This window comes from Aricia agestis, chromosome 1 (assembly GCF_905147365.1).
Source record: "Aricia agestis chromosome 1, ilAriAges1.1, whole genome shotgun sequence".
Classification (NCBI taxonomy): Eukaryota; Metazoa; Arthropoda; class Insecta; order Lepidoptera; family Lycaenidae; genus Aricia; species Aricia agestis.
In genome coordinates, this window is record NC_056406.1 from 16,392,090 (window position 1) to 16,404,975 (window position 12,886).

At 36.8% G+C, this 12,886-nt stretch overlaps 1 protein-coding gene across 3 annotated transcripts in view; it reads left to right on the forward strand.

Annotated features, from left to right (window-relative positions):
- LOC121727706 overlaps window positions 1-12,886 on the forward strand; it is a 185,469-nt gene that overhangs the window by 105,332 nt on the left and 67,251 nt on the right. For all 3 annotated transcript variants that reach the window (XM_042115682.1, XM_042115698.1, XM_042115690.1), the window contains one exon: window positions 5,428-5,483. In XM_042115682.1, the coding sequence (XP_041971616.1) occupies window positions 5,437-5,483 (47 nt within the window). In that variant the 5' untranslated portion in view covers window positions 5,428-5,436. The remainder of the gene's footprint in view (window positions 1-5,427; window positions 5,484-12,886) is intronic.

A 12,886-nucleotide genomic window follows, 5' to 3' on the forward strand; every position in this document is an offset into this window, starting at 1 on the left:
AATTATCGCTTGACAAACTCGAGTCTCGATCTAAAAGACTATGAAATGGTAGTGATGGATATAATATGGTAGTGATGATGATGATGATGATGAAGAATGTAATTTGCATAGTAGCATATGCTTTCTGTTCTTAAAACAACGCCGAAACTCCCAAACTTGTATCTATAAAGAATCAGGAATTCTCTCAGCACCTTCCGAACCACGGTATACCAGGTATATCTCGGTGCAAAATCTTACTTGTTGGTAGCATATGCTTAGAATACTTCTCACGAAACCGAAGTCACCATATTATGTTTCCCTATAAGTTTTGAGGAGTTCCCTCGATTACTTATGGATCCTTCATCAGATCACCACTTTTCTGAATATAATACCAAATTGGGATGATACCCTATATACCAAAAGAAAAATTTTGAAAATCGGTTAACAAACGGCGGAGTAATCGTTGAATATAAGAAAACGAACATAACACCTCCCCCATTTTGAAAGTCGGTTAAAATTGTAGCCTATGTGTTATCTATATATATAAAAATCAATTGCTGTTCGTTAGTCTCGCTAAAACTCGAGAACGGCTGAACGGATTTATCTTATCTTGGTCTTGAATTATTCGTGGAGGTCTAGGGAAGGTTTAAAAGGTGAGAAAAATTCGAATAATTGCCGGGAAAATCCTCAAAACAGCATTTTTCTATTTCCCATACAAACGTTTTCTAAATAAAATGGAGAGTCAATTTGTAATTTATTACCGCTGCATAAAGTTCAAATTCGCGTGCGCGTTGGAGGACCTAATATCGCGTTCTGAAACTCAACAAAAGTGAAAGTGAATCGCGAACGCGACAAAATTGCATAGTCTCAAAATACATAGTACATAAATAAACACAATTTTAGCTAACTTCAGTTGTTACTCTGTCCGATTATTTTTTTATTTTAGCTAACTTAAGTTGTTACTCTGTCCGATTATTTTTTTAATAAGACTATATAGAAATCGAAAGATAAATCTATATATATAAAAATCAATTGCTGTTCGTTAGTCTCGCTAAAACTCGAGAACGGCTGAACGGATTTATCTTATCTTGGCAAATTTTGATGAAATTTTTTGTGTGTGTTCGTGGAGATTCGAGAATGGTTTAGATTTAGTTTGGTCTACTGGAAAATGTTTTTTCAATTAATTTCTTATTTATAAGGAGTTGTTGATTTTGGAATGTTTTACATTAGATCCGGCGGACGGCGCTATCATCGCATTCAATATTATTCTATTTCAATTTTAGTTTGTCCTGACAGATGGTGCTACGATTAATTTGAAAAAAATTTTGTTATTCAATTCATGTGCTGATTAAAATATTAAATAAATAACACATAGGCTACAATTTTAACCGACTTTCAAAATGGGGGAGGTGTTATGTTCGTTTTCTTATATTCAACGATTACTCCGCCGTTGGTTAACCGATTTTCAAAATTTTTCTTTTGGTATATAGGGTATCATCCCAATTTGGTATTATATTCAGAAAAGTGATGATCTGATGAAGGATCCATAAGTAATCGAGGGAACTCCTCAAAACTTATAGGGAAACATATGGTGACTTCGGTTTCGTGAAAAGTATTCTAAGCATATGCTACCAACAAGTAAGATTTTGCACCGAGATATACCTGGTATACTGTGGTTCGGAAGGTGCTGAGAGAATTCCTGATTCTTTATAGATACAAGTTTGGGAGTTTCGGCGTTGTTTTAAGAACAGAAAGCATATGCTACTATGCAAATTACATTCTTCATCATCATCATCATCATCATCACTACCATATCATAGTCTTTTAGATCGAGACTCGAGTTTGTCAAGCGATAATTAAAAAAAATCTATATCTACCTAATATTATAAATCTGAAGAGTATGTTTGCTTGAACGCGTCAATCTCAGAAACTACAGGTCCGATTTAAAAACTTATCTCAGTGTTAGATAGATCATTTATCGAGTAAGACTCATCATTTATCGAGAAGGTTATATTATATTATTACTCTAAGACTAATACGACAGAAGAAACTCAGGAAAATGTGGGAAAAACGGGGGAAATATTTTTTATGGGAAAATGTACCTACGGATTCTGTAAAATTTCTAATTTACGCGGGCGAAGCCGCGCGGGACATCTAGTTTATTTAATATTTTAATCAGCACATGAATTGAATAACTAAATTTTTTTCAAATTAATCGTAGCACCATCTGTCAGGACAAACTAAAATTGAAATAGAATAATATTGAATGCGATGATAGCGCCGTCCGCCGGAGCTAATGTAAAACATTCCAAAATCAACAACTCCTTATAAATAAGAAATTAATTGAAAAAACATTTTCCAGTAGACCAAACTGTAAATCTAAACCATTCTCGACTCTCCACGAACACACACAAAAAATTTCATCAAAATTGGTCCAGTCGTTTAGGAGGAGTTCAGTCACATACACACGCACACAAGAAATATATATATAAAGATATTAATTAATCATCGCAAACACTATTAAGTCGCTGAAACTAAATTTTTCCAATTTTTACCCAACCCTACTACTCCCACACCCACCGCCCACGACCTGCCAGCACGCAGATTATCAGACAGGGTTGTTTAGGGAAGTAGCTAACGGAGTTTTAATAAAGCTGAACCGACATTTTTTTTTCCCCACCGCACTACTCCCACACCCACCGCCCACGGGCCGCGGCCAGCCAGCACGCAGATTATCAGAAAGGGTTGTTCAGGGAAGTAGCTAACGGTGTTTTAACACAGCTGAAGCCACATGACCGATTTGGTCGCCAGCTCTTAGTCGAGTAGTCGTAGTAGATCTATGAGTAAACAAACAAAGTTTACCTCTTTATAATATTAGTATAGATTAAAAACTACTAAACCGATTTTAATCATTTATTCAGTGAGTGACATAGGCTATATATTTTTACCCGTGCGAAGCCGGGGCGGGTCGCTAGTGTTATGTATAAATATTAAACATAGTAGTAAAAAACTTTAGACGAACATTATTTTACATCATTTTGTCTTTGAAGCAACTTCAAATTCAATTTTATCTGTATTTAGTATCAATTGAATCGTTATAAATAGCTCTAATCTATAAAATAATATTAATTGGGATTAACGTTTCGTAGCAATCCTCGCCATCTGGAATTATTCAGGGCCCGTGATACAAATGTATTGTCAAGTATTTAAGCTGCAGGTCCTCGGGTTGAGCTGTTTGTATTGAACGGTGCCATTTCGAGTTCTCGACATTGAAATATTCACAAATAGCAATCTATCTGGCTCTCGGAGGATCTCTGGCCATTTGCCTGCTAAATTACCACCTTTATCGAGGAGAGGAGCAGTCCGATTGTTGAATCAAATTATCCTCCCGGCATGAAATGCGCCACGTTTATCTTATCTATGCACTCCGGGGACGTTATATTATGCAAACACATATAATTCATTTTAAATTACAGTTATCCTGTTAAATGTGGCAATTATTGCGTAAAATGTGAAACACTTAATTATAATCCATAGTTATTATTAGGTCCTTACATATGAAATTGGCGTTTTGTTGTACAGACCAGGATGATACTACGGTGATCTCGTGGACAGCGCTAGCAGAGTAGACAGAATGATAGAGTATACCGACTTAGAACTGATGTTGAAATTTTTAAATTTGACGTATTATGACGAAAATCGTCGCTAGGGTTGTTAACTTGTTACCTACGAATTTAAAACTATGACATATTCGCTGGACTTGTTCCTCTTTGGTCGTATTATTGTTTGTGTTTTGGCACATGCGATTAAAATTGTCAGAATCCAATTTTGAAATCTTTGTTTTAAATATTTAAAAATAAATTATATCAGCCAGCGCGAGGCACATTCCGTTCATAATCCTAGTGAAACCCGACGAATTTGACAGATATTGAAACCTGTCCGTCTCTTTGCAGTCGAATTACTGGTCGTTATGTCTATTGTGGCGCTAGGAACTTCCGTGCCTTCAAGCGTTTTTGTCACAATTACTACTGTCAACAGTCTAACACAATAAATTAATTTAGCTCTAGCGTAGTAGTCACTATTATTATTAACGTTTATTCCCGTGGTGCTTCCCCCTTCCAGTTCTTTGACTTTCGGTCACTGCAACTTTGTGCTGTCTCCCGCTTTATATGGGGAGGGAATCTGGAATTCTTCCTAGTCCCCCTATTTTCTTCTGATTAATTTCGTTGCGGGTCCCAAGACAACTTTAGCATGTCCCTCGGGCTCTCTGAGATCATATCAAAGGGTTTTCGTGTTTGGATACCGCTGTCGATCCTGGCGACACAGGAGACACAGTGGTGGGAATGTGTAGTGGGCCAAAGCCCGTTTAAAAAAAGACCACGTTGATCTCAAATCGTTCTAAAATCGTTTATATCGCGCAATGGAAAAATTGAAATATCGCTTTATTTACGAATATGAGTTCTACCGTGGCACGAGTACTGCAGAAACAGCTCGAAGAATTAACAATGTGTATGGCGCTGGTGTCGCAAAAGAAAACACGGTAGGTACGGTTTTGGTTCCAACTTCCAACGTTTTCGTTCTGGAAATTTCGACCTTCAGATCGCTCTAGGCCACTGCTGCTTCAGGACAACGCTAGACCACACACTGCACAACAGGCGGCCGCAAAACTGGAGGAGCTGCAATTGGAATGTCTGCGACATCCGCCGTACTCCCCGGACCTTGCTCCAACTGATTACAATTTTTTTCGGAATTTGGATAACTTCCTACAAGGAAAAAAAATCAACTAGTGGCAGTACCAACCGCATTCATAGAATTTATTGACTCTCGTCCCTCCGTTTTTTTTAGTAAAAGGGATCAACGAACTACCCTTACGATGGGAAAAATGCATCGATAACAATGGTACATACTTTGATTAATTAAATACTAGCTATTTGACTTAACTTTGCTCGGTATTCGATAAAACACGAATTAAATCATAAATGACATTTTCTAAAAATGATTCCTAGCTAGATCGATTTATCGCCCCCGAAACCCCCTATATACTAAATTTCATGAAAATCGTTGGAGCCGATTCCGAGATTCTAATTATATATTTATATACCTATATATACAAGAATTGCTCGTTTAAAGATATAAGATACTATACAAAAAATCGACTTTATATTCCTCCCATACAAAACGCCAATTTCATTTATTATGTAAGGACCTAATAAGTAAATAGTCAAGCATCAAAATATACGTTTGTTTCCAGAGTTGATTGTAATTAACTAACGCAAAGTAAGAGCTCATCAGATACGTTACATTAAATACACCTAGCCTTATATCATCTTGTCATATGACACGCCTATGGGAAAATTATATCATCTAATAAGATAAAGCAGCTCTTAGTAGTATTTGCAGAGACACGGAAAAGGGCCGCGTCGTTAATGGATCGCTTGTTTTTTGCAGGGCTCGGGCATGATGGCGCGAGCGGGCATGCTTCAGAGGGGAAAGAATGGAGCTGAGTAAGTATTCCATTCTACTTACCCCCCTATTTTACTACACACTTCAATCTACTTTCATCACTAGGTACGCATCTTTCATGCGCTGCTAAAGTACCACCATTGGTTTTTGTATGGAGAGGCGCTTGAGCTTGTTATGTTTTTCAATTTAAATTAATTTACACTTTTATTTTATTAACTTACCAGCACTGTATTAAAAAGTTTGATGAGATCAGGCTGATATGATTAGTCTGTGTTTTTATTTCCTATTTATAGGTACTCGTATACCTATATAACATAAGAAGTTTGGCAAACATCCTAATAAAATAGTCTATAAGGGTGAAGCCAAACGACCGTAATTTGTAAGTTATGAAGCGCAGAATTTCGTCTGGCAGAAATTCTGCTGCATTCAGTTTCATACAAAAGTCCTGTTTGATTCACACGAGCATAATTTTGTGAGTCATTATTTGTACGAAAAGATATTTACGCGGCAAGTAGACATCCTGCGACTCACGAAGTCACGACTCACAAAATTACGCTCGTTTGGCTTCACCCTTATAGTTTGAATGCTTTCTCATCCGTGCTAAAATAATATTACAAATGAAGTAATAATATAAACATAAAATGTCTTATAAATACGTTTTTATTAATTTGTGTTTTTAAAATAATAAATTAAATTGAAGTATATCCGTTGGTTATGCGTTTCATGTTATTGTAATGCAATTTTATTTGCAACTATTGTAAATACCAAGTGTTTTTTTTTATGGTGGTTGGTGGAATTATATCAACTTGAGCACCTTATACTATGAGTATGGAAACAATTTTAAAATGATAAAGAAAACGAAGAGTTGAAGCCTAAGTCCACGGCGTCAGGTGCAGGCGTGATAGGGCAATTACTTATTTTAATATTTTTAATGTCTCCCCAGTGGCAGCTGGCTTTTTTCTCAGCGTCCCATGAAATTATGTTTTAATAATAAAATCTATTATCTTAAACTGTTAAAGTACTCGAAAATTGCTCGTTTTATTTTAAGAGTTTTAATTTAAAACTTTTTAATTTTCATTTGCAAGTCGTAATAAAAGTTTAAAAAAGACTGTGAACGATATTGTATCTACCAGACTAGAATGATCGGAGCTTATTAGTGTATGTCGATGCTTGTTTCTAATTTTAGAAGTAGGATAGATGAAACTAAATAGAAGTAAGCAGGTAGATTTTTAATGAGAAGTGGTAACTTTATTGAATAAATTTAAATTTGCTCAGTAGTGTAATAGGTACCTATGCTCCCATACCATGAAATTCTTATAGATAAATAGACTAACAGCTTCAGCTAAAATAAAACGAAATAAGTAACCATTGTTTCAGTTCAAAACCTTTTAACCGAGCATAAAATGTTGGAAGGATACTAAATTTAACAGTGTCCATTAAAGTTATGAGAGTGCTTTGTTGGTGACTGTGCGCCGTGCATTGTACGAGAAGATGCCAAGATTTAAATATAAGAAAAAATATTGCACTATAAAGTTGTACCGATACAATCTTCAACCAATTTGGCTTTGCACGGAGAGATCTACGAAAAATTCGTAATGTCTAAAACAGAAAAATTGGCCAAGTGCGAGTTGGACTCGCGCACGAAGGGTTCCGTACCACTATAGAGCAAGAATAGGAAAAAAATATTTTTTTTTTTGTATTTTTGCTCTTGTATCGGGAGTCCCCCTCAATTATTTAATTTTATTTAAATTTTATTATTATTTATTAAAGTATAAATAAAACTGAGTATTTTGTGAACATTTCAGTTGATACCAAGCAAAAAATGTTTAAAAAATCATGTTTGTTGTATGGGATTGTTTTTAGTATTTGTTGTTACAGCAGCTACAGAAATACATATTCTGTGCAAATTTCAATTCTCTAGCTGTTCTTGAGTTACAGCCTGGAGACAGACAGACGGACAGGACATCGAAGTCTTAGTAATAGGATCCCGTTTTTACCCTTTGGGTACGGAGCCCTAAAAACTATGTGACTAAGCAGCATAGCTACACAGTTTTTAAACAACATAGCAACTAATAATCTCCTCCAAAACGGCTCAACCGATTTGAATGAAATTTTGTATGTAAGTACATGTAACATTCGTTCGGCCTGAGAAAAGGAAAAAATATCATAATATATGGAAATATATGGAAAAACAACATTTTCCGAGTCAGCTAGTATGAAATAAAATATACATTTGAATACTTTCAATAGTCTGCTGCTTTTGAAGCGGGGTCTCCCCTTTCCTTCGATTATTCTGAGGGAGTAAAATATTCGCTGGCCAATTTCTTCAACAATCGCCGCCAACTTTCCAACAAAATCTCATACATTTTACTCGCTATAATAACATTTATCCAGTTAACTATTTTAACTTTTAAAGTGAACTGTATCAATTGCACTCGCTTCAACCGCGCGGAGCGCTCCGGCGCGCGGCGCCTTGTCGCTATAAACTTTCCAGACGGGTCGGAATGGAACCGCTTAATGTTAGTGTTCGGTTGGCTCTCGCCGATCGTTTGTTATATAAATAAGCCAACAAAAGCATCGCGGTCACTTCGACCCTAATAAATATGTCCAGATCTTTAAAGAGTTTAACCCTAAGAACATAGAAACGCGAACGAGTAGGCAAATAAATTCCATCCAGGGAGTGCATATTTGCATCACAAATAACAAATAGTTGGCATGGATATTGTGATGTTTATCTTCCACTTTCCCTTTCTTTGAACATGAATATTTACTTAAGATTTTTTTACAACGTATTAATGTTATAACCAGATTAAGTATGTACTATGTTGCATAATTTTATTGTAATTATTATGCAAGGAACCATTATAAATGCTAACAACATTTTTTCCTTGACTCGATCCACAATTTCGCCTATGTAGTGTCACATGAGTGTGGAGTGTGTTATTATTTGTTTCCATTTACCAAAACCGATTCAGTTGGCACAGCAGGTAATATTCCTCCGGTTTAAACTTTTCCAATTAAGAGAGCGCGTGTTTATTATTAACTGCACGGAAACAACGTCGCCTCCGGAATTTCCATAAACTTGTAGTGCGCCTCCGCCGCGTACTCAGCGCCGACCGCCGGTACCGGGCTGCTACATGCAGTGTTTAAGGACCGATTCCAATTCGCGACTTTCGTTTAAGTCACTTATTCCCGGTGAACTGCAACTTTATCAATGCCAGTGCCGCCCGCCCTACCCCGCCTAACGCCTCTCACCTCTTAAACTACGACAAACTTTAAATTGTCAACTCTGGTTCCCATTTAAACGAGTTCCATTCGTTCATTATAACTTGTAAAGTTTTACATTTTCCTCGATATCTCGAAGGTTTTATGGCGTGCGAAAATATACGGAAAAAACTTGTAACTCAGTTACGACCGGAGATCATAGTTGGAATCCCCGGGGGATAGGGAAATATTTTAATACGAAACGAAGGCGGGGAGCGCACCGCGCGGAGGTACGCGGGAGACGTTATTGTATGTGTAAATATTCTAATAAACTGTAAATACATTTCGCTGGGGCTCAAGATAACCGACCGAAATGGAGGTGGTATTAAAAATCACCAGAACGCGAGGAGCATTTTCGTTCTACCATTTCTATTTTGTTACGTTCGTAGTCTGCGAAAGTAATAAACTAGCTAATCCTTGTTGTACATTGCGTTCTTTTTGCTGTTTTTCATTCGTACAAAGGAATTACCCTGCTATAATATAAGTATACAGTTTGTACTCTACAATTCTTTACAAAAGTTGAAACAAGCAATTGTTCACAGTTGGACTATAACATCTTATTGTTAGCCATAAGGAAGTAGCTTGTAACTTAAACTGGCCCTCTTAGTTACTTACAAGATCTTCACTCGCTAAATCACATCATTAGTGTTCGCTAAATATCGCAACAAGATTTCAGATTCTGCCTTTATAACACGCACCTCAGTGACTATAATGTATACGTATGTAGTTGTATATGTCCTTGCGTATTAAGTATTTCATACAACAATGCTTCAGTAAAATGATTGCCTGAAGCTTAAAGTTAAAAGCTATTTTAAGAAGAAATATTGAATACGCAAATATTTTGTATGGTAACGCATCTAGATAAAATATGTCTATAAAATGAATGAAATTGTTCCTCAATATTAGCACAACAATTAATAAAGTGGATGGTTTTTCCCACTAAATTAAGATCAATACACAAGAAAGATTTAGTTTGTTATTATTTTTTTATTTTTTTAGCAATATTCCGCGAAAACAACTTCCACCTTTAAGTAAATGAGTGAGTGTACGCATAGGCATGCGTACAGCACCTCCCTCCTCCCACACTGCCTATGCGTACACTCGCATGCAAGAACTTGCAAACACCACCACCACACAAGCAATAATGTTGGTAAATCCGTGCAAGGCCCCTCACCACCATGCAGGTTGAAAACCTCGACGCGCGTTTCGCCCCAACACCGGAGCATCCTCAGGATGTGGACTCTACGAACAACGTCCGTTAAGTGCCGCCAACGGCCAAAACACCGCCTTTTATACACTATCGAGCCCCGCTACTATCCCCACTACCCCCACTACTCTCACTAGTACCCCCGAACATATTAATAAGCGGTGACGTAGTCAAGCAAGTTTGGTCATTCAACAATGCAAATCTGTTATTTTTCTTTTCTTTTATGATCTCTAATTGTTCCAACACGCTCAGCCGAAAGCCTTTATCGCATTTATGTAAAACTTTATAGGAATGGCCATCGGGCACAGTATGATTACTATCTAAAAGATGTTTAGCAAAATGTGACTTATCAGGATGACCATTTCTATAAGCCGCGATATGTTCTTTATACCGAGTCTCGAAGCTGCGTCCAGTTTGACCCACGTATACACTATCACATTCAGGACAATCGATCTTATAGACACCGGATTGATATTTTTTATCAATCTGGTCTTTATTATGACACAAATGATGTTTTAAAGTATTATTTGTCCTGAATGCGACATGCATATCGTTGCTTTTCATTATTTTGGATAAGCGTGCAGATACCTCTCCCATGTAGGTCAAACTGGACTTATATCTAACTATCTCTTTATCAATAGGACCTGCGTACAAAAACTTAACCAGTTCTTTCTTGTTTTTATTTTTCAAAATATTATTAATGATTTTTGGACTATATCCGTTGGATATCGCAATTTGGAAAATAATATTAAGCTCATTTTGATAATTATCTTTACTAAGAGGGATTGATAATAATCTATGAACGTAACTATGAAAGGCCGCGAGCTTGTGTTGCCAAGGATGACATGACGATGCATGAATAGTAGTATTAGTATATGTCGGCTTGCGAAAGATTCCAAAACTGTGTTTATTATTAACTCTAGTAAAAGATAAATGGAGAAAATGTAGTGTTATTATCTTCACATTCTAATTTGAATTTAATTTTAATATGTTTCTTATTTAGTTATTTTACAAATACGTCCAGTTGTCTCTGTGTACCCGTCCAACAAAGAAAACAATCATCTACATATCTAAAGTAATATAAAATACTTTTATTAACGACGATATTTCTTTGTTCAAAATCGTCCATAAATATTTCGACCATCAAAGGACTTAAAGGTGAACCCATAGCTAGACCGTCTTCTTGAACAAAGAATTCGCCGTTAAATCGAAAGTAATTTTGTTCCATGCATGTTTTAGTAAGAGTAAGCAATTCATTACTTTCACCAGGAGGTAAACGTTTTTCTAGTGCATTCCTTAAAATACCCAATGTTTCCTTACATGGAACATTAGTGAATAAACTATCGACATCAAGTGAAACTAATTTGCAACGAGGTGGCAAAGTCACATCTTTAATTTTGTTGACTAATTGTAGACTATTTTTTATGGCATAAGGTGGCCGAAATGAGAGCTTTTCTTTTATTATGAAATTTAGTGACTTTGCCAGCTCGTATGCTGGTGCACCTATGTATGAGACAACTGGACGCATGGGAATATCAGTTTTGTGAATCTTTGGCAAGCCGTACAGTGATGGTGCGCGAGGATTCATTGGGATGAGTTTTTTCTTTGATGATTCAGTTTGAAAGAAATATTGATTGTTATTAATGACTAATTTAAGCTTAGCTAAAAACTTGTTTGTTGGGTTAGAAGGAACCCTTAGAAATTGTTCACCCTGAATCACGTCATTTACTCTGTCCAAATAATCGTCGCGCTCCATCACTACTACTGTGTTACCCTTATCCGCTTTCGATATTACTAAGTTATTATTATCTATTGTTTGTTTTAATGACCTCAAAGCCACTCTTTCGGGGTTAAAAGAAGAACCGGAAGGAGTACCTTTGATTTCGTTGGCTAGTAAGCCCTTAACCATGTTATCTTTCTTATTAACTACGGCAGTTATTTCCGAATCCACCGCAAGCATTTCCAAAGCATTCTGATTAATATTAGGAGTGATATTATATTTAAGACCCTTTTCCAAAAGTGTCATCTCATCCTTGGCAAATTGTACGCTGGTTAAGTTTTTGACGCGAGGGTGGAAGGAAAAAGGTTCAGACCTGGATTCTGTACGTGATTGGACCATCCTGTTTTTATTTACTAAAGTCTGAAGCTTTTTCCTTTGACTTAAATATTTAGCGTGCACTTCGATTGCTGCGAAATGGCGTGCTTTTTCATCTAAGCGATCGAATTCGATATTATGTAATTTAAAAGAGAGCTCGGTATAAAGAACTTTGAGATGTAATTTTAAATTATCTCTAACGGTAAACCAGTGACGTGACTCTTCGTTAAGCCAGATGGTCTCGGCTTTTTTGATAGCAATATTGGAGGCTCGGCTGTGCGTGTTGGTTCTTACATTAATATAATTAGGAACAACATTTAGACGTTTGCATTGTTGATTGAACCAAACATTTTGAGCGGCTACACGATGTAATTTTGTTAACTTAATGTAGAGTCGTGTCTGATCGGTCATGCTCACCGATTTTAAATAGTTAATGGAATCAGGCGTTACTTTGCGGAAATCCATAGTTTAAATTTAGTTTGTTATTATTTTTTTAGCAATATTCCGCGAAAACAACTTCCACCTTTAAGTAAATGAGTGAGTGTACGCATAGGCATGCGTACAGCACCTCCCTCCTCCCACACTGCATATGCGTACACTCGCATGCAAGAACTTGCAAACACCACCACCACACAAGCAATAATGTTGGCAAATCCGTGCAAGGCCCCTCACCACCATGCAGGTTGAAAACCTCGACGCGCGTTTCGCCCCAACACCGGAGCATCCTCAGGATGTGGACTCTACGAACAACGTCCGTTAAGTGCCGCCAACGGCCAAAACACCGCCTTTTATACACTATCGAGCCCCGCTACTATCCCCACTACCCCCACTACTCTCACTAGTACCCCCGAACATATTAATAAGCGGTGACGTAGTCA